The sequence below is a fragment of the Uloborus diversus genome, chromosome 1, assembly GCF_026930045.1.
Source record: "Uloborus diversus isolate 005 chromosome 1, Udiv.v.3.1, whole genome shotgun sequence".
Taxonomy (NCBI): domain Eukaryota; kingdom Metazoa; phylum Arthropoda; class Arachnida; order Araneae; family Uloboridae; genus Uloborus; species Uloborus diversus.
This window is the reverse complement of record NC_072731.1, coordinates 156,257,318-156,285,277: the sequence shown is the minus strand read 5'-3', so window position 1 is coordinate 156,285,277 and position 27,960 is coordinate 156,257,318. Positions and strand designations below refer to the sequence as shown.

Genomic DNA, 27,960 nt, shown 5'->3' with positions numbered 1-27,960 from the left:
AGTCATTGCATAATTTTCCATCCTGACCTCCGTCTCATAAATGTTTCTCAAGACAAAAATCCGCCTTGAGACCAAAGGTTTTGCACCCCAAACTTTAATGCACATATATAATTTAAAATATCAATCCTTTCAGGTAATTAAACAAAGTTAAAGAACATAAAATTTAGAAATGGAATAATATTATCAGTAAAATGTTAAATAAAGATGAATGTTTATAAATATTTAGATTTTAAGATTTGTAATTATGGGGTTAACAATTCTTGCTTATTTAATCCATTTAAAAAGTATAGAAAATAGGTAAAGAATGTTCAATAGTCCTGAGTATTTATAATTCATAAAGATTAATTGAAAAGGAAGTTTCTCTAATGGAAATAAACATAGCACTTTAATCAAAAATATTTAAAGGATCATTTCATTGCAATAGAAATTAATAGTTTATTTTATTATTATTATTATTCTTTTTTTTTTTTGTTCAGAACCTGTTTTATTTAGAGCAAGTAAAAAAGATAACCAGTTTTACTCTCAAAAAATTCAAGTCTTTAAAAAATAAAAATAAAATAAAAGTTAAGGAGTACTTTTGGATATTTATCCTTAATTATCACAATCAACTCATCTTGCTTCACAATCAAAGAGGGATCATGCATTGATGCCTTTAAACCTTGGCTCCAATGACCACCTACTTTCATCTTTTTCTTTTCAGAACAATCCTAAAAAAATAAAGAGAGCTAATAATAATGAAAAAATAACAAAAGCCAAAATATTAACAAAACTTTTAGAGTAAAATGCTATTATGAACTACTGTAATTGATCAAGTGATGATAAAGAAAATTTCCAGGGATAAATCGAAATAATTTTAATTATTGAAAACTGTTACAGTCTGAGAGTAAACTAACATACAGTATAACTTTGATTTAACGATTTCCTCATTTTAATGATACATTTCACTGGTCCGGATTTGATTGTATTAAGTGTCTATGATCCTTGATTTAACATATCCTTGATTTAACGATAACTTTTTCCAGTCCCTTGACAATCGTTAAATTGAGGTTATACTATATGTACATACCTATGTATGTTTGTTATGCTATCTTCTCACAAATGTAGTGGAGCAGTGGTGAAGTTGAATGAGAACACAGGGGAACAGCATTCCCTTACTTTTTATATTTTAATTCAAGTGTCCCCAAATCCCCTTGTTTGATTTCATTAACTTATACTGATATCCACAAGAATCCTCTCAGCTTTTCCTCCACAATATTAAAGGCCAGAGCTTAGATAGGAATCAAAAGATTTAGAATCTTTTTCGGGAACCATTTTGCATAGGACTCAAATTATAGGAGTTTTAAGTTAAAACCATAAAAATGAACCCTTTTCTGGCATTAATTATTAGAAGGTTTTACTTGACCTACAATATTGTGATGCATTGAATTCCCGAAAATCAAATAAATGAGAAAACATATTTTACCTCTCTAGTAATAAATAATGTTATAAACTTTTTTCTCATAAAAAAATAAATATTTATTTGCTTTATTATACATTTATTAATTATTTTTAAAAAAAGCAGGGTATTCATTTCTTAGCACTGAGCTATATAACAAACCAGAGCATGATCTGAGTGATGTTCACTGAAAGCGGCTGTTACTTGCAGAGGGAATAGTTTCAAGAAGGTTCTTTATCTTTATTGGGGATGGATAACATTGATAAGAACCAGCCTAGCTAGAACTAGAGCCTGCAAATGGTTGTAACTTTTGTATTGGATGTTCATTTTAAATACAAAATCACTCTTGCATTCATACAGTAAAACATAATGAAGAATATATAAAAATAATTTCACAAAAAACTTTCAATGATTTCATTAACATTTAAATAACAAAACAAACAAGTTTGACAGAATAATAAATGCATTTAACTAAATCCTGTAAAATGTCTTTCGTTAATAATTGTACCTCACTGTTATGTTTACAATAGTTTAAAGAACCATTGTTTCAATACAATAAAACTGAAATTCAATTTCACTTAACCATAACCATCTGTGAACAAAATGCAATTTCTCAACAGGAAAATTATGTTCTTCTGTCCAGTCTCATAGCCAGAAAAAAAAAGAAAAAAAAAAATAGGAAGGGTATATGTATGAATTTTAGAGTGAGGGGATATAGAAAGTTTTAGCCATTTTTTACAGTCAAAAATCTAAATTTCTGTATTTGAGGGGGGGGGGGGGGTATAAAATCCTCCCGTGGATATGCTACTGCTCCTGCTTGGACACAATATGCTTGTAAGCAATCCAGTTTTTAGTTCACAATCATTTCATAACTTATTACAACTTTATCTCAGTTCTAATTCTTTTTCTTTTGAGAGAGAGGGACAAAAAGAAAAAAAGAAAAGCGAAATCTCTTGAAAGTGACATTAAGGAAGCTAAGGGAGATAATCACCTAATGGGAGGTACTTTAAAACAGTCAATAATATTGTTAAGCGTGCACATTAAATGTCATAAAAATAATGATTTGATATATGTAAGCAAATCACGGACAAAAATGTTTTCCTTTGTAGTTAAAAAAAAAAAGGTTGAACATTTATTCTGTGTTTTCAGATTTTCTAAACTAAATTTTTTTTTTTTAAATGAATTAGAAATTACTGCTACATTGACACGTAGATTGGTTGTTGCTTTCAAAAGTACAGAAAAATACTAAATGCCTTAAGGAAGTTAAGGGAGGGATAAATACAAATGTGATGATCAGCAACAGACTCTGTGTCCAGCTAGGCTGGTCCTAGTCGATTAATTAGTCCTCCACAGTGGTGGCGCTAGGAAATCCCCGACGGAGGGGCAAGCTTTTCCGACAGGGGGGCATAGCCAAATTTTAGTTTTCAAGATTACCCCCCCCCCTCCAATTTAGGTGATAAAGAAACTAATCATTCTTGGCGTCTAACAACATGAATTCCCCATAAAAATTAAAAGCAAACAATAAAAATTTTAATAAAGATAAAATAAAATAATTAGAAAAATAAAATTACATTTAAAATTAAAAACATGAAACTAAGCTTTTGTGAGCAGGTTCATATCGCGAGATCAATAAACTAGAACAGTGTAAGAAGTAGAATTTGACGAAAAATCTGAATATGATGTAAAATCATTAAAAATGTGTGCTCTACTGAGTTTATGCAGAGAAAGAAACTTAACAACATTAATGTAGTTGTGAATGTAACGTTGCTCTTACAGAAATGAGGGGGGTCCGGGGGGTCCTCCCCCGGAAAATTTTTGAAATTGTAGCTCTGAAAACGCAATTTTAGATGATCTTCAGTGTTTCATGCAGACAAGGGTTGGATGCTCACCTCCAAATAATTTTAAGAAATTGAAGTCCAATGAACGAGATTTTAGTCGATCTGTAATGGTATTTTGTAGGGAGTGAGAGTCGAGGTGCACAATAGAAAAAGTTCTAAAATTAAAGAAACAAAATTGTAGGTCATGTTTTGTAACGTTAGGGTGATGGGGTTAATGACCAATTAAGATATTCAGTGTTCCTCCCCCCCTCCTTCCATAATCAAACCTTATAAACACACAAATTTACGGGGTGGAAACTCTAGGGCTCAAGAGTATAGCGTGCTCATCCACTAGCTCATCAACATATTTATTGAGGAACGGAGAAATCCACATCTTAAGTAAGCAGCAGAACAGTAACTAATATTAAGTTAAAAAATTCAAAAGAAACTTGAGCCCGATGCCTAGCTTTATATTAGGATGAACCTCGCGAGTCAGAACATGTATAAAATTAAATTTATATTTTCTTTCATTATTTTATTTTTCCGAGATAACTTGGGAAAGCACGAAAAAGGGAATACAATCACAACTACTAAGTTTTGCTATTGCAAAAGCGGAATCAAGAGGGAAAAAAAATGAATATCTTTTGAATAGCCTTGTTTGCTAAAACCAATTAAAGTATTTTATTTTATAACAAATAGAAACTGGAAACGGATAAAAATTTTGCCCTAAAAAAATTAGAAAAGGTGCAAATTTTTACGGATTTTAATTATTTTCTATGGTAATAAAAGGTCTACATCGATTAGGCCTAGCTGGTGGTGGATGGAAGCGGCGGGCTGCATTGGATTTTGCAATTAAATAATATAAAAATAAATCCATGATATTTCCTTGATTTCTTTCTTTTTATCATATAAATAATCATGATAGTTTCAAAGGGGCCACCAACATATTTCATTCCTAGATTTTTAAAAATATCATCCTGCAAATCACAGATTATTTCAGGGCTCCCAACACATTTTAGCCATAGAAAAGGGTAAAAGAGGACCATTTTGAATCAAAAAGGGGACCAAAGAGGACCAGTTAGGATTAAAAAGAGGACCTTGGGAGTACCATTCATAGTTAAACCCAGGGTAGCACCAAAAGGCAAATTAGCTGCCTGGCAATGAATACATGAAGATAATTCGTTAATTAACCAAAATAATGATTTTTAATGATAAATCCTTATCACCTTCTGTACATCTGAATTTCTTATCCATTGAATTATATTATTCACACAAACATTTGGATGGGGGGGGGGGGGAGTGACAAGCAAGCATGTGACTGACCATCTTACAGAGTAACTTTAATTGTAAAATAAATTTTCTACTACTTAACAGGTAAAAACTGGCTAGTTAAAAATAATCACCCAAGTGACTGATCAATCAATGCATACCTAATAAAGACCTTTTAGATACAGTTTTTGCAGTAAACACCTTAGCACATAGTAGTTTACAAAAATATTCAGATAACCAGTTTAAAGAGAATTCATTTTGATATAAGGTACGGCAAGACAAGAAGATATAGTTTGGAGGCCAGGAGGTTGCCCTCCCCCTCCACAGCCCTTGGTTTTTACACATATTTCCAGCCTAAATATAGTAAGTTTATATACATATGAGAGTTTATGACCAAACACACCAAAGCAGGAGGTAATTCCTGGCTACGCTACTGACTGACTAATCAAATTTTCGCGAAGTATATTCACTGTTGGCATAATTTCCAAAAAAAAAAAAAAATATTCTCTAAAACTAAACATGACTAAAATTGAACATAAAATATGCTAGTCTAGGATAGCATGTGCGAAAATAACATTCAATTGCGCAAAGTACAAGATGCAAAAAGATTGAAATCTCAAAGACAAGAAGCAATTCCTCGCGAAGTTCGAGTAAGTGCAATGCTGCTATGGTTCCAAAAATAAGAAAGTTTATTATCTGTTAAAATTAAACAAAAAATAAGCTATTCTATGATGGCGTATGTCAAAATAACTTCCGATTGCCAAAAATATCATAACATTAACAAGATGCAAAAAGATCGCGAAGTGCGAGTAAGTTCAATGTTGCCATGGTTTCGAAAAAAAAATTTATTACCTATTAAAATTAAACAAAAAATAAGCTAATCTATAGTGGAGTATGCCAAAATAACTTCCGATTGCCAAAAATATCAAAATATTAACAAGATGCAAAAAGATTGAAATCTCAAACACGACAAGCAATTTTCCGCTAAGTGCGAGTAAGTTCAATGTTGCCATGGTTTTGAAAAAAAGTAATCTCTTATCTATTAAAATTAAGCAAAAAATAAGCTAATCTATGGTGGAGTGTGTCAAAATAACTTCTGATTGACAAAAATATCAAATTATTTACAAGATGCAAAAAGATTGAAATCTCAAACACGACAAGCACTTTCCGCGAAGTGCGAGAAAGTTCAATGTTGCTATGGTACCAAAAATATAAAAATTAATTGTCTATTAAAATTAACCAAAAAATAAGCTAATCTAAGGAGGTGTTATGTCAAAATAACTTCCGATTGCCAAAAATATCATAACATTAACAAGATGCAAAAAGATCGCGAGGTGCGAGTAAGTTGTTCAATGTTGCCATGGTTTCGAAAAAAAAAGTAGTCTCTTATCTATTAAAATTAAACAAAAAAATAGCTAATCTATGGTGGAGTGTGTCAAAATAACTTCTGATTGCCAAAAATATTAAAATATTTACAAGATGCAAAGAGATTGAAATCTCAAAACCCAGCAAGCAATTTTCGGCGAAGTCCAAGAAAGTTTGATGTTATCATGGTTCCAAAAAAAAGTTTATTATCTATTGTAATTAAACATAAAATAAGCTAATCTAAGTTAATGAATGTTAGAGAAACTTCTGATTGTCAAAAACATCAAAATATTAACAAGATGCAAAAAGATTGAACTCACAAACACAGGAAGTAATTTTTCGCGATGCTACATATCGAACACAAGTTCAGAAAATTGCACTGATGAAACATTCTTGATTTTTTTCAAGTGCGTACGAACCCGTGAAAAATATCGGTAGCAAAATGCTTTGATTTCACGTCATAACTCTTCCCCCAAACTTCTCCATTTGCTAGATTTACATGTAACAGCGGTGGGAGGAGGAATAATGACGTAAATCTGAAGCGAAATAATACCAGAAAGTCAAGTTCAATAGAAAAACGGCGCCGTGGCAACGTGTTCGAGCTTAACATAAGTCCGCACACAGTATCTTTTAATGTAATTTTTTAAATCTGATTTTTTAGTAAAAACAATACAAAAGCGGACTAAACGGACCAAAATGTTAAAAAGCGGTCTAAAGCGGACTTTACCCTAAAAAACGGACTTTGGCGGGAAAAGCGGACCATTTGGGAGCCCTGTTATTTGGAAGAAAATGTGTGGGCCGCCGAAGCATGTTTGAAATAGAAAATAAAAGTTAAAATGTTAGTGAGCGAGATTCAAATTATACAAATGAATAGTCACACCAGTAGTTCTAAGCAGGACTGAGGAGTCGGAAGAAAAATGACCAACTCAGAACTTCGGGAATTTTAAAGCCTTCGACTCCGATTCCACAAGAAATGGCAGGTTTGCAGATTTTAATTGAAAATGATCGACCCCGACTCTTGAAGTTTTAAACTTTCGACTCCTGACTCCGACTTCTTTACCTCAAAATCAGTCCGACTCCAACTTCTCAGACTTGGTTCTAAGTTTTGAATGCACAAAACGAAAGTAATGTGTGTGTGTTGTGCAATCAAAAAAAAAAAAAAAAGAAACGAAACTTAATAGTATGGTCAGCACCAAGCTAAACTTAATAAACAAACGAAGGTGAAAAATCGCGAATCTCGTTTTTTAAATTCAATGGTTTGCCGCAGTATTGAAAAAAGGCTATTACTACTTCGAACAATAAATTTTACACTTAAAGTTATCTATAAAAATTAATACATTGAAAATAACTAAACGCGTCTAATGGACAAAATTTTTTTTTCTCTCCTGAAAAGAGCCAATTTTCAGATTCGTTAGTTCAGCATGGTGCCGACGATATTACGCAATAAACAAATTTATTAAGTATCAAAGTGATTAACATGAATTGCACCAATTTTATCTTGTGTAAGGTTTTTTTCTTTTTTAAATTTACTATATACCTACCTTTTTTTATTTTTAAAATTTTTTGAAGCACTTTTCATAATTCGAAAATGCATAACCATTAGTTTCAAACTTTTTATTGATCATGTCAGTTGAAATCTGTCATACTTTCAAATTTTAAGTTTGCACTCACTTTCCAGACCAAGAGGGAAAAGTGTAAATTCTAAGCCTTACCCCAAAATTTCCATACATGGAGCTTTTTTGCAGATCTACGGAGTCGAAGGGAAAATGGTCGACCCCAACTTCAAAAATTTTAGAGCATTCAACTCCGACTCCTTTACCCTAACGTCAGTTCGATTCCAACTCTCACTCCGACCCAGCAATCACTGGCAGTGTTACGGGCATTGAGGGAAAATGACTCCAACTCCGACTCCTTTACCCTAACGTCAGTTCGATTCCAACTCTCACTCCGACCCAGCAATCACTGGCAGTGTTACAGGCATTGAGGGAAAATGACTCCGACTCTTGTTATTATTAACCAACAAATTCTGATTCAGACTCCTTCTCTCCAAAATCAGTCCGACTCCGACTACGCAGCACTGTTTTTTTTACACTATTTTAGCACTTGAAAAAAAGCATATTAAAAAAAAAAACATGCAAAAAAAAAAAAAACCTTAAACAAGACTGAGCCTGGTACCAGTTTGTAAGTTGATTTGATCGATCTCGAAGGAGCCATGTTGACTCTTGAATTAGACCTGGTCCAATCAAATAATTACAGCTGTATGGACTAAGCGCAGCTTATTGCAGGCTTTACTTTAAGTTAGAAACATGAGTTTCGACTACATGATAACATCTGAAAAAATGAAATTAGGAAGCAAAATGTATATTTTCAATTGCCTTTATCATATGATTTATTTATTTATTTAATTTGGCCTTTTCCAAAAGGTTCACCCCTCCTCCAGACATTTTTCTCAAAAAGAACCCAAACCCGATGCAATACCAACCCGACGCTTAATAATCCAATGATTGTTTAGTTGTGCCAAACCCGATGTTTAGTAAATCATTCTCATTTCTTCTTCATTCCCAGCAAAACTATTATGCCCCTAGTATGCAGCCCCCTAGTATGATCCCCTGATTCCCCAGTATGCAGCCTACAAACAAGATCAATATAAGTTTTTGCGAAACATGTATTTAAAATGTTAAACATGTATTTGCTTTTATTACATTAGTCAAAAGAATTTTTTTCTTGCCTTTAGCAATTACCGACAAGACATCATTACACTAAAAAATTAAATCTACTTTAGTACACTTCCTAGTATGAGGTAAAAGGATCGTTTACTCATCGATATGTTTTGTTGTAGAATAATCCAACAATTAATCAGATAAATTGTAAATAACTATAGTAATAAGTTACTTGTAACTTCAGAGTGAAAATGAAAGATAATATTGCAGTTATTTACCCAGAGAAGTATTTTAAAACGCATCAATAGTGTGTCTGCACACAAAAGGAAAAATCTCCGAAGCATGTTTTTTCTCCGATGACCCCCCCCCCCCCTCCCCATCTCGTCCTGGCTATTGTCATTCGGTACGTATTTGTCTCGTAACCCGATAACCAGATGACGACGCCTTAGGTCTGACCGGAAATCACCACTACATTCGGCAGGGACGTGGATAGTAAAGGGGAGATTGTACTCTTTTATTAGTCGTCGACACCCTGAGGTGTCGAAACCAGCTCATCGATAAATAGAAATTTCAAGAATGAAAAACACACCATTCCCCCCGTAGCAATAGCTATCCCTTGAGGGGACTTACGGTCCCGGGCTAAACTGCGGGTGTCAAGGTGGGTGGCCCCGAAGGGAATTGATTTTTTGTTTCCTTTTTTTTAATATTTAAGATACTTCTACTTTTTTCTACTAATGTATTTCGAGTTCATATCCGAGAAAAAAATTTTTCATTTACGATAAACTCCAAAGCAAACAGATTCCCCGACGAAATACAAAATTTTCCCCGACGGGGGGGGGGGGGGGGGGGGGGGGGGGCCCAAGACGTTTCCGACAGGGGGGCAATTGCCCCCCCTGCCCCTCCCTTGGAGCCACGTCTGGTCCTTCATGAAGATCAATGACCTTCTTAAAGCTATCCACCCCCTCGCTCATTACCGCCTCTTCTGATAAGCTGTTCCAAATGCCCACGACTCTACTGAAGTAGTACTTTTTCCTGATTTCCAAGTTAGCCTGAGATTTAAATAGCTTAAAACATTGACTCCTTGTCCTGCTTTCGATGCAAAAATTTAATCCATTAACATCTTTCATTTTGATAAATTTAAACAACTGAATCATGTCTCCTCTTCCAATACAGAAATATCTTTCTTCAGATAAAATGACCAAAACTGCACAGCATACTCCAAATGGGGTCTTACTAAATTTCTATATAAAGGCAGAAGAACCTTCTTAGATTTGTTTGAAATAGATCTACTGATAAAACCAAGCATTTTGTTGGCTTTGTTACTTGCAGTGCTGCACTGTTCACTAAACTTGGAGTCCTGATTTATTAAGATACACAGATCCATAACATTTTCTGCCTGAAGAATGACTGAATCCTGTAAATGATAACTTGTACGCTTATTTTCATGACCTAAGTGTAGCACTTGACATTTCTCTACATTAACTGCCATACCCCATTTATCCGCCCACTTAGTAATATGATCTAAATCTTCTTGAAGAGTTTTACCTGTTCTTCATTTTCAACAATTCCCATCACTTTTACATCATCAGCAAAACAATTCATGCTTCCCGAAATATTATCATTTATGTCATCCATAAAGATAATAAACAAGAGGCACTGAAACTGATCCCTGAGGAACCCTGCTTAAAACATCACTCCATTTAGAATGATTTCCTCTCACAACTAGTCTTTGTTTCCTTCGAGTGAGCCTTCTAACCCAAAGTAAAGTTTTTCCGCCTATTCCAATGTCAGCTAGTTTGCTGAGAAGAGCAACATGCAGTACCTTGTCAAAAGCTTTTTGAAAATCAATATAAACAACATCCACACATTTTTTGTTATCTTAAGCTGATGTAACCTGTCGTAGAAATGCAATAAATTAGTAGCACAGGATTTACCTTTCCTGAAACCATTCTGCAAACTAGTCAACAGACTATTAGTCGGTAAGAAATTCATGATCTTAATTTTGATCAAAGCTCCAAAAATCTTACAAATCACTGAAGTCAGACTTACAGGTCTATAATTAACAGCATTACCTTTAGACCCCTTCTTAAAGAAAGGTGTTATGTTAGCCAGCTTCCAGTCCTCTGACACTGTCCCCGAGTTATAAGAAGCATTGAAAATATTTAAAATAACATTCACTAATTCCTCTGCACATTCAACTAAAATTTTTGGATAAAATATTATCTGGTCCCGTAGCTTTAGTTGCTTTAATCTTTTTCAAATGAAATAGAACTTTCTCCCTGGAAAATACAAAATCCTCAAGCTGTATAAAAGCTTGTGTCTCGTTAGTGTCAACTATTGAGATACAGTTATCGTTAAACACACTGGAAAAAAAGTTGTTTAGAACATTTGTAATATCCATATCGTTTTGGTTTAAATTTCCATGCTCATCAACCAATGGCCCTATTCGACTGTTTCAAGCTTTCTCTGAATTAGCATAAGCAGAAAACATTTAGAGTTCCCATCAATGTCATCTGCTAGCCTTTGCTCCAATTCCCTTTTCTGAAATCCATACCAAATATTTAAAATTTCGCAATGCCTTACCATACTGGAGTCTCTCCGCACTCTGACCAGTTTCTTTAAACTGACGAAAAGCGGCTTGCTTATAAAGCTTCTTTAGTCTCCCTGGAGAACCACATTGGCCAAATTTTGGTACTAACACCTTCTTTCCTAAATGGAACATGATCCCCAACCGTGTTAGCAAGTTTTTCCTTAAATTCCGTCCACTGCTGATCTATCTCACTATTTTCCAATCCTGATGAAAAAACCTCTTTCAAGCTTTGCCTAAGTGCAACAAAATCAATGCTTCTGAAATTGTGCACAAACCTAAAATTATCATCTTTGTACACTTCAAATTTAATCCAGAACCTAATGCTGTTGTGATCACTATCTCCAATATGATCCCCTACGTGCAATCCCTGAACAAAACTTCCTATGTCACAAAAAACTAGATCCAAAATCGCCTCCTCTTGAGCTCCCTGAGTTACAACTTGATCTAAGAAACAGTAACCAATTACTTTTAAAAATTCCTCTTTTTTGCCATTACCAGGATAAAAATTATTCCAATCCATAACCGGAAAATTGAAATCCCCCATTTTAATAACTGATCCCTTACTGGACATGTCATTAATAATAGGATACATCTATTCATCTTGTCCCTGGTTTGAATTAGGTGGCTTATAAATGTTTCCAAAGTGTAGTTTTTAGCCCTTATTGCTCATCAACTCCAGCCAAACCATATCAACATCAGAAGGTTTATCATTTATGAACAATTCATTGCAAATGAAATCGTCCCTAGCATAAAATAAGACCCCACCACCTCTTTTGCCGACTCTATTTTGTCGGAACAAATTATACTCAGCAATATGTAATAACTCTGCATCAAATTCGGTAGCCCATGTCTCTGTAATTCCAATAACATCCAACTTTTCATCTATAACTATGCTTTTCAATTCATCCATCTTGTTCCTAATACTGCGAGCACTAGTATAGAAAACTTTAAGCATGCCTAAATTGTTTTTATTTAACACACTGAACTTTCCTAAATCACAATTGTTAAAATTACCACTCTTGTTCGACACTTTATTTCCATTTCTTGTAATACCCCAAAAAATTTTCATCCTCTCGATACCTGATGCTTGAACCATGCCCCCATCAGAAGAGAGATGTTGAACAACTCTCTCAAAAATAAAATATTACTTTATTTCTTTCTCATCAATGGGATAGTGTGGTTTTTTTGCTCAGGGGATATGAGACCAGTCTGAACCTCATGTTTTCGTAAGCCTCCTTAAGGAAATCTCTTAGCAAACAACTAATATAATAATATATAAAGCACCACAAGTTTTTTTTTTTTAATTTTTTATTGGTATTCATTTAACAGTCAAATGATGAAAATAAAGATTTTTCGGGTAGAAAGAAAGTGGGTCATTTTGCGAGGTGAGGTATCTGGCCCAGTTACTTAATGGAGGACAAGTGTGCATTAAATGGGAGAATTATTCTGTTTATTAATGAGAAAAAAAATCCCTTTTATCAAACCTTGATCATTTAATAGAGGTGGTAGGTCTGAGAGTGTTCAATCCTACTTATTTTCTGCAGCAGATGATTGATTGATAAATTTGCTTTACTTTTTAGGCTATATTCCAGTTGAAATTTCAATTAACTGGTAACTTATCTCTAAGGAGAATTTTTAAGGAATGTTATTCTTTCACATGCAAATATGAAGAATTACATCAAGCAATGGGGTAAAGAGCAAACAAATGGTTAGAAAATATTACTTTTGTAAATTAAAAGAAAATCAATTAAAATTTAAGGAATGAGTTTGCTTTAAGAAACTGAACCCACATTTTGGACACATAAAACTTAAAATTCAGTAATTTTCAAATCATTAAAAACTGGGAAGAAAATCTAAACTTGAAATTTATTTTGCAAATCATGGATAGTCGTCAACAGCAATAAAGATAGCAATTTTGTATGAGCCATACTATAAAAAGTCACCTTGCCACCATTGTCATCACCTTTTCTGTTCATCTTTACAAGATTCAAACTTTACTTCATTTATTTGATGAAGTTATATTTTGCTTTTCAAATTCACCTAAAAAGGGAAACAAGATAATTATACATAAATGCAGGGTGGTCTAAAATAAACTTTCCCGAAATATGAAGCTCTTGCAACCAATCACCTGTTAGCAGGATTGGACTGGGGAAAAAATTTAGTTCAGGCATCCAGAAAAGACCGGCGCCTCTCCAGTTTAAAAAAAATAAACCCTTACATTCATTATTAATTAAATATTTAATTAATATTCAGAAACACAAAATTTAAAAATATTTCATAATTTATTTTAAACTGAATAACTAATCAAATAATTATTAAAAATAAATAACCAAATATGGATTTCAATAATCAGCTAATATTTATTAAAATCAACAAATAGCATTTTACTAAAAAAAAAGAGCAAATAAAATTTTTTAAAAATCGTTTTGCGGGCAGCAGGATGTGTTTCAGATACACCTGGTAGAGTGGGGGGAGCAATCAGAAATAAGTTTGTTGCGTGTGTGGAGGGCGGCACATTGAAAAAAATCTTATCTGAAAATCTTTTTTATCTGACAGGAGGGTAGGGTCCAAGGGGTACTCCCTCCGGAATTTTTTTTTAAATTTGTAGTTTTAGAAACACAATATTAGACTTTCTATGGTGATATTAGGGAGGGGGGGAGAACAGCGATCTCAGTGGAAATTTCTACAGACTGAAGCTTTAAAAAAGCGGTTATGGGCCATATTTATTGAGGTTAGTATAAGTGATGGAACTCAGGGACTGCCCGATCGATTTCTTCTTAATCGATTGAAATCAATTCCTCCTCCGCCCAGCAAGTTTTCAAAATTGAAGTTTAAAAAATTCAACTGTAAACTACCTTTGAAGATTTTACGGAAAAAAGGTTATAGTGCTCTACTCTGAAAATTTTTTTAAAATTTTGGTCCAAAAAACTTAAGCAATAATATATATTCAGGAGTAATTCCACTTCATTTTTTTGTAAGTATGGTTACACCTAATTGTGTATGATATTAGAAAAAGTGTGGTATGGGTACAATATTTTCTAAAATTCCAGTCTTAAAATCGCGATGTAAGACCATATTTTGTAATATTAGTAGGGCCAGTGGTGGCCGGGCCTGCCGGGACACTGGGACGTAATTTCAATAATAAAAAATCACACTGCAAAGACATAACAGAAGAACGTTTTTAAAATTTAACTAATTCAAAAAATCATAGAGAGGACTTAACGTGACCAAACATTTGGGGGGGGGGGGGGGCATCAGGGCTTTTGCCAAGAAAGATGTTGCCCCCCCCCCCTCAGTTTTTCAGAAATTGGGTCACCAATTTCGAGATAAAACACAAAGGAAACTTTCGTTATCCTTAGAAAATGGAATAGAAATAATAAGTGAACAAATAGAATATTTAGTTTTCAAAAAGGGTGGTTTTTTTTCGCCAAAATTTTGAAAGCAAATGTAATCTTTGAATATTTAGGAACATCCAAGGTTTTGCATTATGATTAACCTAACTGAGGGTCGCTCAAACGATTATTGCAAACATTTTTTTAACCAAGCTTCAGTCAGATAAAAAATGAATAGGTGACTAAACATAACTTCATAGGAGCCACTGACGTAATTAGATTTTATCTTTTTTTCTTTTGCCTTTTTTCATAAAAATATAGCGGAAATTGCAGTTAAGTGGAGAAAAATATGTGTGCTGCCAAAATATGTTTCAAATAGAGAAAAAGTTGAAAAAGATTTAGCGAGATTTTAAAAATGTCATGACTAGTCACACCAGTAATTCTAAGCGTTTCAATATAAAAAGTGAGAAAAAAAACATGAATTTTACAGCAATATTCAAAGGCATGACTTTTAAAATAAAAGAAAGTGAAAAGGAATTGTGAAAAAGAACCATATCAGTTCTAAATCTTGAAAGTTTTTTTTGACGAGAGCCGCAAACGCTTCTATTTCATACAAATAAAAATATATAAGGCTGGAAATTGAAAATTTCATTATGGGAAAACCAAAGCAGTAAAAAATTTTGAAAAAGAAAAACTGATGAAGAGTTTTCCGAACATTTTTATCAATGATTTAATTAAATAAAAAAGAGACATTGCCAAAAAAAAGCCGAGGGAGAAAGGTCCCGAACTCTATTTCTTCAACTGACCATATCAAACCTTGCCTAGAAGAGTATTTTGAAAATTTCCCTTTGAAAAAGTCTCTGAACTCCGAACCCCACGTCCAGACTTAGATAAAATGAAAAGCTTTCTGCGAACACAAATCCTAAATGGAAATTTTTCTGCCAAAAAACTGTTTTGCTTAATTCACCCTTGAAAAAAATTTAAATTTATATTCAAATATGAAAGACAAAAAAAAAGTGCTTTAAACCATTTTTTTTAAATTTTTTACAATAACAGTAGTTACAAATACAGTTTGTGCTTATTTTTCCCCAACTGAAGAAAACTGCCAAAGTCATTATTTTTTTCACTCATTTGCTTTAAAAGGCTTCAACAGAAATATACTGAGATTTTTTAAAATTTCCCTTAAAAAAAGATTTTTTTGTTTGTTAAATTAACATTGCAGTTAAAAAAAAAATTTCTGCAGAGCAAAAATTTTCTGTGGACGCCATTTGTGCGTTCGTCTATATTATGCAAGACTGCTCATGTTTTCTCCTATCTTTTCGATTCATTCGCATGTTTCTTCTTTCTTATTCACAACCTTTAAGGGTTTCGATTTTAACGGAAAATCTTTGTCTCAACTCAATTCAAGCACTGAGATAAACTGCAGTTATGCAATGCTCAGGAATTCCTTAGCCCTTAGGGCTTTGCAAGTAGGTACAATTTCTTTTGAAACCCGGGGAAGAGGTGCTTTCGATCCAAAGGGAGCTAGATCATAATGCGTTTTTCACCAGTTTCTTTCTAATTTACGATTTAAATCTTCGTGAATCAAATAAGATTGCAAAGCAATTTTCGGGGGTTGGTGAGCGTTAGCGAGCAGGGGGCAGAGCCCTCTAGTTCTTTAAAAAAAAAAAATTGAATTTTGACGTCTTGAATTCAAAGTTTTTCGCAATCACGGGTGTGTGTGTGTGAATGTAGGAGTGTGTATTTGTGTCCAGGCATGAGTGTGTGGGTATGTGTGTGTGTGTGTCAGTGTGCAGGCATGAGTGTGTGTAGAGATGAGACAGGTTCAGCCAAGGCCAGAGCTTTAAGGGGGTTCGGCCTCCAGCTAAAATATTCAATCGTCAATCTCCAAACAAATTCAAAGGAAATAAACATTTTCCTACTGTGAGAAAATGAAAGGAACATTTAAATCAGTTCAAGCAATGTAAAAATTTAACCCCCTCCCCCCCAAAAAACCCCAGAAAATAACGCCTAATTATAATATGTTTTTTAGGATATGGAATGGACGCACCCGGGAGGAGACGCTGCTCGCCAGAGCAGTAGCATCGGGAAGAGGCGGTCGACGGTGGTGCAGCAGAGGCAGGCGGGGGAAAATAAAATCATACGATATCAAAACAGTCAAATGAAAACAATAAGCAATGTGATTGCTCAAAAACAAATATCAATCAAATGATAAACATACTTGAAAATAACCAATAATAAAATCAAAGATTCCAATTACTGTCAGAAATATAATTACTTTTAAAGCAAGAAAACAAAATTTTGCGCACTTTTCGCCAACCAATTCGTAAACAAAGTAAATGAGCGCCATTCCAGGGAATATAAATATTACAATAATTTTTTTTTTCCTGAAATACGCATTGGTTCTTTTCCAATAATTGTAAATTTAATCAAATTGTTGTTGCGAGTTTCATTTATATATAATATTTCTAAAACTATGCGAGTTTTTTTGTTATACAGTTTTTTTAGGTTTATTTTTCTTAACTGTGACAGTTGTTTTGGTTTTCCCGATTTGTCTGTTATCAAAAATTTTGCACTTCGCTTTGTCTTTAAATGTTGCTTTACAAAGACAAACTTGTTCTTGCTACGTTCTTTTGGAAGCAGTAATTTTAAATGTTATGGTAAGTATCAATTTCTAGTTTTATTTAAAAATAATTTTTGTTCCAATGTTTGTAATTAATTAATTCCTTCGTTGTGTTTTTATTTCGTTTAGGTATTCTTTTCCATCCTTTGCAAGAAATGTCTGGGATTGATAAATGGTTAATCTTCAGTATTTTAGAACCAGAATTTATTTCAAGCATAAAACTTGCTTGCGTGTTTGGAAGTTCTGGAAATGAAGCTCTTATTATAAATAAAGATGATGACGTTTATGCTTTAGGCTCTAACTGCAGTGGTTGTTTAGGTTTAGGTGATTCTCATGGAAGTTTAGAACCCAGAAAAGGTAGTTTTGTTCTATTCATATGTTGTTGTTTATGTTAAGATATTTTTTAATTACTCTTGTTTTGCTCAGCACAAATTTCGTGTTTTCTCTTGTAGGGTTGTTTGGTTTAAACAACGTTACATTGTTTAAACCAAGCGGTTTTATTTTTAAAAACCATGTTTTTTTTTTCAAAAATGTTTTTTTTTTATTTTTAAAAATTTCATTGCTTTCTCCCAAATATTTTCATACTTTTTACAGATTATAACAAAGCTTAAAATCTAATCAATGCAAAGTAACTAGCAAAGCTTTATACTTAAATTACAAATACAAAAGTGACGACCAGCAACAGGCTCTGGGCCCAGCTAGACTGGTCCTAGTCAATTTACAATCCCCAGTGAAGATCAATGACCCTCTTAAAACTATACTCCATTGCTCATTACCACCTCTTCCGGTAAACTGTTCCAAGGTTCCACTGCTAAAATAATAATTTTTCCTAACATCCATGTTAGCCTGAGATTTAAATAGTTGAAAACAATGACCCCTTGTCCTGTTTTCAGTGCTAAACTTCAGCCCTATAACATCTTTCATTTTAATAAATTTAAACAACTGAATCATGTCTCCTCGGTCTCTTCTTTGCTCAAGACTACATTTTTAGCCTTCTAAGCCTGGAATCATAGTCTAAGTGAGAAAGTCCATTTATTAGCCTTGTAGCTTGCCTTTGAACCCTTTCCAATACATTAATGTCTTTCTTAAGATAAGGAGACCAAAACTGAACAGCATACTCCAAATGAGGTCTTATCAAACTTCTATATAAGGGCAGAAGAACTTCTTTAGATTTGTTTGAAATAGATCTGTTGATAAACCCAAGCATCTTATTGGCCTTGTTACTAGCAATGCTGCACTGTTGGCTAAACTTTAAATCCTGACTTATTAAGATCCCCAGATCAGTAACTTTGTCTGCTTGACTAATGACTGAACCTTGCAAATAATAACTTGTACACTTATTTCCATGCCCTAAATGTAGCACTTGACATTTCCCAACATTAAAAACCATACCCCATTTATCAGCCCACTCTCTGTAATATAATCTAGATCCTCTTGCAGCTGTTTTGCTTGTTCTTTATTTTCTACAGTCTCCATAACTTTGACATCATCAGCAAAACAATTCATGTTCCCAGAAATATTTTTGTGAATATCGTTCATAAAAACAATAAACGAAACAGGCCCTAATACTGATCCTTGAGGAACTCCGCTTAAAACCTCACTCCAATTAGAATAATTTCCCTTTACAACTACCCTTTGTTTCCTTCCGGTCCTGACAGATCCGGTCCGATTACAGATTTAATAAAATGCAAGTTTGCTAAATAGTTTTTTATTTCTATATATATATATATATTTATTTATTTTTTTAAATCTCTGCAGCTTTCCTATTAGGTACATAAATATACAATGCAGACCAACTAAGCTTTTCTAAAATTACAAAGAAAAAAAATCCAAGTTGCTCTTTTATAACTTTTTAATCATCATTCTTTCCAGTCTTTTGCATAGTCCAAAAAGCATATTTCAACCAAAAATTAACATACTACCTGATTTGCTTGATCACTTAATATTTATTGAGATAGATGATGTACCATTGAAGCGATGAATAGTGTAAAAATATCCTAACACTAGAATAGTTAAATGACAAGAGAAAAAAAATAACTAAAGAAGTCCAAGAACACATATAGTAGGCATAAAATTGACAGTTTTTGCATCCCCCGTAGACGTTGTAGTCAGAGCAAGAAAAGAAAATGTATAAAATTATGAAAACATTACATCCAAGTAACTCTGCGCTCTTATAAAAAAAAAAAAAAATTCATGCCAAATTTTCTCCTTTCAAAGAACTTTTTTGATGCCAATACAATTAAAAGAAGTCTCATGTATGAATAGTGGAAGAAAACATTAATTTTTAAGAGTCTTCATTATTAAAATATGTTAAAAGAGTATTGTCATTTAAAGTTTGTACTGAGGCTTTTAATTAAAATGATTTTTTTTTCTTTGAAGATAAAAAAGAATTGCATTCCTTAATGCATAAAACCAGGAGAAATAATGTCTGCAATGGAAAACACAATGATTTTCTTAAAACTTGTTCTATTTCTGTAATCCCGGTTGCAGAAACTGCGAGACTCGAGACGGGCATCGCAGATTTTACAGCGGTTTGCAGATAATTTACCTAAGAACAAAAAGAAAAAAGAAATAAATGAAAGAAAAAAAAGAAAAACAATTTGGCAAAGATTACTTGGAGATCATCTTTTGACCAGAAAGGCGATGGATGCTTCAGCATTTAAGATAGAAACATAGGTTGCCATATTTGGTCATTCACAAGATGGAAGCAGATAAGATGCTTAAGTGCCTAAGTTTTGAAAAACAAAGCAGAATTGCATGTTTTATTTGCTAAAAACTAATGAAAAGAACTAAAAATGTGCAGCAAATTGTTTTCTGTTTAATTTTTTAAAATAATTTTCTTGAGAAATGAAAAATTTTATGTTTAAAGTTTCACCTTATCCTCATTGCTTCGGGCCCAAAAGCACTGAAAACTTTTCAACTGAAGTGTAGTCTCATGAGGATTTTTATTTTTAATTATTTTTTTTGCAACAAATTCAGAAATTTGTGACTTAATTTTTGGTGCAGTCGCCATATTTGGTCATTCCGAAGGTGTTGGTACGAAAGACAATTTAATTGCCTATGTTTTCATAAACGGAATTGGATGTTTATTGCAATGCAAACTATTGAAAATTATGCAAAATGTGCCATTTTTTTTCCGATAATTCTTAGTTATTGTCTTGAAAATGCAAAATTTTATCTTTAGAATATTATCTTAACTTCATTGCTTTAGAGGCTAACATGCTAAAAACTGAGTATTTCATCTAAATTGTAGATTTTTAAGGATTTTGATGTAACAAATTCAAAAATCTGTAAGCATGAATTTTTCGCGTAGACGCCATGTTTGCTCATATGCAAAATGGAAATCAACGAGCCTATTACTTGCTTAAGTTTCCAAAAACAGAATTAGGTCTTCACCTCAATACAAACTATTGAAGATGATATAAAATGTACAATAAATCATGTTTTTTTTAAATTTGTTTCATGAAACACGTGATTGTTATCTGAACAATAGGGAAGTTGCAACCTATTAAATGTTCATATTTTTGCTATTGGATATTGTTAATTGACCCTCAAAACTAAAAAATTCACCATCGCCGAATTTTAAAACACCGTGGTTGATTTTTAATGAATTTTTAAAAATCCACGCGAAAAAGTGCGTTCTTCTGAAACGTCATGAGCCTACGTCACAGGGCGCGAATGGGCAGCCTTCCGCCGAAGATCCCTTGTTTTCGCTAGAGACATTTTGAGCACGCTGATATTTTTATTTTTTTAGAAATTCAATAATCCTTTTGAACACACTATGGAGACTGGGTTCGTTAAAGCACAATCTAAATAATGTTCCTCATGTAACATCAATGATGATATTCAAATATTTCCGAGAGGATGAGAGGTTTAATGTTCCAGAAACGCGAGGAGATAAGCCTTTTACGTTTCGTCTTCGAAGTCGAATGCGTGACCTTCGGCTTCTCCCGTATCGGAAGAGCGCGTGACGTCACTTCCTATGCCATTTGACGTCACAAGCGCTTGAACTTTAAAAATTAATTAAAAGAAAACTACTTATCGTATCACAAAATTTTTTTCACCTATTATGTTCATACATGTTACTCTATCATATAAAAATAAAATTGAAAAATCAAAAACTTCCCTTTTGTATTTGATCCTCATTGCTTTCGAAGCTTTGCTATAAATTAAAACATTCCTCTAAAATGCAGTTTCCTGCCAACTTCTCATTTACTAATTTATTTATTCATTTAAAAAAAATTTAAAAACCTATTTTAAATTTTCCATATTTAAATAAATATGTATTGAATAATTGTTTTTCATGGTGTGCAGAGTTCTATTTACTTTTGTGAAAGTAGTAAAAATTGCTCTCCCCCCACCCCCTTTTTTTATACTTTGAAACTCAGTGACAGTGGTGGCTACTAAGTTTTTCGGGTCTAGTGGCCACTGGCCAATTGTAAAATTTTTGAAACTAGACCTTTACCAGGAACTTGCATATTTTATGAAAACTGAAAATAAAACTAATAATAACGCTGCAGATTATTTTCAACTGCCCAAAATAGTGTTGCAAACTGGCTAGAAAGTTTCTGCTACTGGGTCTGTAATTGTTGTCACTGATAGTGATACAGTAGGCAAATAAATTACATGATTTGTAACTTTTTAAAAAATCTTTGAACAAAATATGCGTTGATCTTTTTATTTTCAAATTTGTGTAATGTACATCAGACTTATGATCATTTGTAGATACTGCAAAATACTTTCCATGTTTAAGAATGCATGATTTTAATTTTACTTTTATTTTTTTATTTATACAGTGAAACCTCCCTTAACGAACACTCCCGAATAACGGACACCTCTAATTAACGCACATTTTTGCAAGTCCCAGTCCCTTAATATAGGCCATTCCATGTAATTCACTCTGAATGACGGACACTCCGAATAACGGACAGTTATTTCACAAAAAATTTCCCTTGCGAACGTAGCACTTCCAGTTTTTTTTTTCTTTTCACAGAATATCTTAGTAACTGCTTGCCTTACAAAGCTTTTCATCCTCCACAACTAATATCTCCCCCCCCCCCCCGTCATTTCCTTATCACTGTTTCTTGGAATTAAAAGGGTGGTTATGGGCAGAGGCAGGGATTGGGGCTTAAAAGTAGGAGGCAGAAAAAAAAAAGAACTAAAAGGCATGGTACTTTTTGCAGGCAGCAAAAAATGAAAAAGAAAAAAAATCATAATTTTGTTGCGGCTAGTTTTGAGAGTATTAAAGCAGATAGGTGAAAACTGATGTCAGTCTAACAATTAACGTACGTTTTTCTTAAGATTTTAATGAATTTTGTACACAATAACTATTCAAAAGTTAAAATAAAATAGAGGAAACGGGGCGTTTTTTCTAACTGGGGCTCTCAGGAGATGCAATTGAGCAGACCGGCGCCGGTAGTAGTCGGCTTTATGGGGCTGTGGTTTCGTTGGGTTGTTTAATTTTTAGACATGAGAAATATTTGCCCATATTCAAAGTCATATTGCCAATTGTCAATCATGCAATAGTGATACTCGAGATAAAATAAATAAATTAACCATAAAAAGCGTGTGGGGGGGGGAGGGGGGTTGCTCCGTCGAATCGCCGCTGTTGGTAATGGGATATTCATACCCTGAGATGAATTGAGAGGCAAGCGAACCTGCTTTTCATGCAGCAATCGTAGCTACGCAGTTGCAAACTTTCCTAAAGGCGTGTTGATTTAGTTGATTTTTTTTGTGTGACAATATTATTTGAGTTTTAAAATGGCAACTAATAGAAAGAGACTGACATTGAAAGAAAAAATTAATGTTTTGGATTTTGTAATGTTTTAACTGATTACTTTAATTGATTAAATGCTTTTTAAGACAAGTGTGTGCTGTTAGTATACCTTTATTAAGAAAACACAGATTTATTACACTTGAAGTAAAATGTAGTAAACCTTTCGCAATTGTTTCGATTGTGGTCTACAAAGGGAACAACAGCCCATTTTGAAAAAGGTAAATTAAGTAGTTCCTCCTAATAGCGGACATCTCCCAATAACGGACAAAACTTCTAGTCCCTTGACTGTCCGCTATTTGGAGGTTTCACTGTAGTAGATAGTTATGATTATAAGCAAATGAATTTGCAAGTATTTATTCTTGGGGATTTGTAATTAATAATGTCTGAACTATCATAGTAAATTATTTCTTTGATTATTTATACCAAGACCCATTTGCATATTGTTTTTTTATAGTTAAAGATTTTCAAATAATATTCTCCTATAGAAATCTCTAAGTATGAGGAAATGAAAATACAAAATTTTACTTTTAATTAATACAAATACAAATACAAAAGGGACGACCAGCAACAGGCTCTGGGCCCAGCTAGACTGGTCCTAGTCAATTTACAATCCCCAGTGAAGATCAATGGTCCTCTTAAAACTGTCTACTCCTTTGCTCATTACCACCTCTTCCGGTAAGCTGTTCCAAGGTTCCACTACCCTGCTAAAATAATAATTTTTCCTAATATCCATGTTAGCCTGAGATTTAAATAGCTTAAAACAATGACCCCTTGTCCTGTTTTCAGTGCTAAACTTTAGCCCCGTAACATCTTTCGTTTTAATAAATTTAAACAGCTGAATCATGTCCCCTCGGTCTCTTCTTTGCTCAAGACTGTACATTTTTAGCCTTCTAAGCATGGAATCATAATCTAAGTGGGAAAGTCCACTTATTAGCCTTGTAGCCTGCCTTTGAACCCTTTCCAATACATTAATGTCTTTCTTAAGATAAGGAGACCAAAACTGAACAGCATACTCCAAATGGGGTCTTACCAAACTTCTATATAAGGGCAGAAGAACTTCTTTAGATTTATTTGAAATAGATCTATTGATAAACCCAAGCATCTTATTGGCTTTGTTGCTAGCAATGCTGCACTGTTGGCTAAACTTTAAATCCTGACTTATTAGGACCCCCAGATCAGTAACTTTGTCTGCCTGACTAATGACTGAACCTTGCAAATAATAACTTGTACACTTATGTCCATGCCCTAAATGTAGCACTTGACATTTCCCAACATTAACAGCCATACCCCATTTATCAGCCCACTCCGTAATATGATCTAGATCCTCTTGCAGCTGATTTGCTTGTTCTTCATTTTCTACAGTCCCCATAACTTTGACATCATCAGCAAAACAATTCATGTTCCCAGAAATATTTTTGTGAATATCGTTCATAAAGACAATGAACAAAACAGGCCCTAACACTGATCCTTGAGGAACCCCGCTTAAGACCTCACTCCAATTAGAATAATTTCCCCTTACAACTACTCTTTGTTTCCTTCCGGTCAGCCAATTTTTTACCCAAATGAAAGTTTTCCCTCCTATTCCTATATCAGCTAATTTGCTAAGTAGAGCAACATGCGGTACCTTATCGAAAGCTTTTTGAAAATCAATGTAAACAACATCTACAGACTTCTTATTGTCCAAAGCCATGGTAACTGTGTCATAGAAATGTAATAAATTAGTTGCACAAGATTTACCTTTCCTAAAACCGTACTGAAAACTAGTCAATAGATTATTAGTCTCTAGAAAATTTACTATCTTAATTTTCATCAATGTTTCAAAAATTTTGCAAACCACCGAAGTTAGACTCACAGGTCTATAATTTCCTGCACTCCCTTTCAGGGGCGGATCTGGAAGGGGGCCATGGGGGCCATGGCCCCTCCCAAAGCCTTGTGATTGTAGGATTTTTTTTTAAGAAAAAAAAAAAGAAAAAAAAAATATTATGAGAAGATAACAAAATTTAACACATGTGTTATACTGAAAAAGAAGCATAGGCCTTAATTGGGAGACAAATTATATCCCTACCCTCAAAACAAAACTTTTATTTCCAAAATTTTTCTCCATCTTTTACATCATTCAACTACAGACACTTGGACGATCTCTAAATGCTGCTGTTCTCAGAGTATACCTAATTGTTCACAAGACCAAAGAGAGCCTAAATTTTCGTTTTTATGGCTTTAATTTCGAAACTAGGGGAAGAACCCCCTTTTCCCATGCCCTTTCACAAATGCCTTGATATGTAGCAAAAAATTGCATTTTAAGTCTTTTATTTGGCAAAAATGTCAACGGAAATTAGCTTATCCAGCCCTTATCAGTTAACTTGCTTAAAAGCAACTTAAATGAAATTTTTTGGGACTTCAATTACAAACGATCTTTGATAGGACCCCCCCCCCCTCCCTAGTTTATATCGTGATGATAACTTTAAAAGGTGGTTTTTGGAGGAGCTCACGAATTTTCCATCCCTTTCTAAAATATGTATAAAAATAGTTAAAAATCGAATTTTTAGAGCCTCAAATGCAAAATATTTCCAGGAAGGAAGGATTCTAAGCACCTTCACTCTTCCTTAAATGTAAGCAAACATTACCTAAAGGTGCATTTTTAGGATGGACAGCTGAAGAGCTAGAAGAGCATCCCTCCTCTTCTAACTTCTCAATGTATTAACAGAATATTTTGGTTTCCAAGCTTTATTTTCAAAAAGTAGTTTGGTGCCAGCACCTGAACCTGACCTTTCTCGGTACATCATCAAAAATAGACAAAATGCGTTTTTAGTTTCCTAATTTTCAAAAATTACTCGCCAATTTAAATTTTGAAACATTTTCAAGGGAGATTCCTAAATCCACTCCCTCACCTAATGTTCCGATACCCCGAAAATTGAGTTTTTAAAACTTCATTTTAGTAAAATTTCTGGGAAGTTCGGAGTTTGTTCAAAAACTTCGGATGGCCCCTCCCAAAACAATCGGCTGGATCCGCCACTGCTCCCTTTAGACCCTTTCTTGAAGAGCGGTGTAATGTTAGCCAGCTTCCAGTCCTCTGGCACTGTCCCCGAATTATAAGAAGCATTGAAAATGTTCGCGATTATATCTGCTAATTCCTCTGCACATTCAACTAAAATTTTCGGATAAATATTATCTGGCCCCGGAGCCTTAGTCTCTTTAATTTTTTTCAAATGAAGTAAAACGTCATCCCTGGAAAATACAAAGTCCTCAAGCTGTACTATAGCTTGTGTCTTGTTGGTGTCAACTGTTGAGATACAGTTATCGTTAAAAACACTCGAAAAAAAGTTATTAAGAACATTAGCAATATCACTATCGTCCTGAATTAAAATTCCGTGCTCATCAACCAGTGGCCCAATATGACTATTTCGAACTTTCCCCGAATTAGCGTATCAGGGTTTAAGCTGGGTTCAAAAGTTCTTTAGCATAAAAGCTAAAATTGATGGAAAAATGTTAGCAAAATGCTAAAATGTTACACATTCTCATATATTTATATATGCCTCAGTGTGTTTCATCTCCAGTTGAAAATAAAATTCATATTTCATTTGTAACATTCTTGAAGAAATAAGTACAACAGCAGTTCTTTTAAAACATAAAATAAAAAAAGAAAACATGATTGGTGTTTAGAACGTTGCAGTTCCCTCCTCCTAATAAAGCAGTTTTTTTGGGGGGGGGGGGGGGGGGACACAATGCTGGATAAGACTAATAGTTATTGAACTTAATTGTAGTTTAAACATCTCAGCTAAGATTTTAAAAAGATTAAGTTGATTATCGCCATGCACGCTTCCTCTCTAGGATCATACATTTCTTCTTTATTTAAAAAACTAATTTATTTTTTATTTGAGCAAAAAAGCGAAAATGCATTGCTTTATTTTCGCAATTCAGATAGTGTTTTTGCGTTATGCGAAAAATGCGACCGTAGCGGAAACCCTGTAGCGTATGCGAAAAACCTCTTGGGATTCCTGTTTATGTTATCTGCCAGTCTTTGCTCCAACTCTCTTTTCTGAATCCGTACCAAATGCTTAAATTTACGCCTTGCCTTACAATATTGGAGCCTATCTGCACTGTGACCTGTTTCTCTAAACCTATGAAAAGCAGCTTGCTTGTAATTTAGAGCGTCTTTAGTTTCCCTGGAGAACCACATTGGCCAAATTTTAGTGTTGACACCCTTTCTCCTAAAAGGAACATGATCCCTAACCGTATTCGCTAGATTTTCCTTAAACTCTGCCCACTGAAGATTCACATCGCTATTGTCCAATCCAGAAGAAAAAACTGCTTTCAAACTCTGCCGAAGTGCCACAAAGTCAGTATTTCTGAAATTGGGCACAAACCTAAAATTCTCTACTTTGTGCATATCAAATTTAATCCCAAACCTAATACTGTTGTGGTCACTATCTCCAATGTGTTCCCCTACACATAACCCCTGAACAGAGCCTTCCATGTCGCAGAAAACTAGATCTAAAATCGCGTCCTGTCGAGTACCCTGAGTTACAATTTGATCTAAGAAACAGTCACCAATTACTTTCAAAAAATCCTCTTCTCTGCTATTACTATGGTAAAAATTATTCCAATCAATTCCTGGAAAATTAAAATCTCCCATTATGATGACTGACCCCTTGCTAGAAATGTCACTAATAATACTAAACATCTGTTCGTCTTGACCCTGGCTTAAGTTGGGTGGCCTATAAATATTCCCCAAACGTAGTTTTTTGCCCTTATTACTAATCAACTCCATCCAAATCATATCAATCTCATTAGGTTTATCATTAATTACCAATTCATTGCAAATTAACGTGTCTCTGACATAAAATAAAACCCCACCACCTCTTTTACCTACTCTATCTTGTCTAAACAAATTATACCCAGCAATAGATAATAAATCATCATCACTTTCGGTAGCCCATGTCTCGGTAACTCCAATAATATCCAACCTCTCGTCTATAATTATGCTTTTCAATTCTTCCATCTTGTTCCTAATACTACGAGCATTTGTATAAAAAACCTTAAGTAAGCCCATCTTACTTTTATTTAATGCTGCACGATTGTTTGAATCCCAAGTG

The 27,960-nt window shown here is 33.8% G+C and overlaps 2 protein-coding genes across 4 annotated transcripts in view; one reads left to right on the top strand and one right to left on the bottom strand.

Moving 5' to 3' along the window:
- LOC129222386 (aprataxin-like) overlaps nt 1-16,814 on the bottom strand; it is a 35,887-nt gene extending 19,073 nt beyond the window's left edge. The window contains exons 1-3 of one of the 3 annotated variants that reach the window (XM_054856892.1): nt 16,747-16,814; nt 13,080-13,176; nt 576-707 (exon numbers count right to left, since the gene is read on the bottom strand). In XM_054856892.1, coding sequence (XP_054712867.1) covers nt 576-707; nt 13,080-13,112 — 165 coding nt within the window. In that variant the 5' untranslated portion in view covers nt 13,113-13,176; nt 16,747-16,814. Of the gene's footprint in view, nt 1-575; nt 708-13,066; nt 13,177-16,746 lie in introns of all 3 variants that reach the window. The other 2 variants (XM_054856907.1, XM_054856899.1) reach the window with 2 other exon arrangements.
- A 223-nt stretch (nt 16,815-17,037) lies between these two features.
- LOC129222377 (RCC1 and BTB domain-containing protein 1-like) overlaps nt 17,038-27,960 on the top strand; it is a 47,445-nt gene continuing 36,522 nt past the window's right edge. The window contains exons 1-2 of the mRNA XM_054856880.1: nt 17,038-17,128; nt 17,221-17,448. Coding sequence (XP_054712855.1) covers nt 17,247-17,448 — 202 coding nt within the window. The 5' untranslated portion in view covers nt 17,038-17,128; nt 17,221-17,246. The remainder of the gene's footprint in view (nt 17,129-17,220; nt 17,449-27,960) is intronic.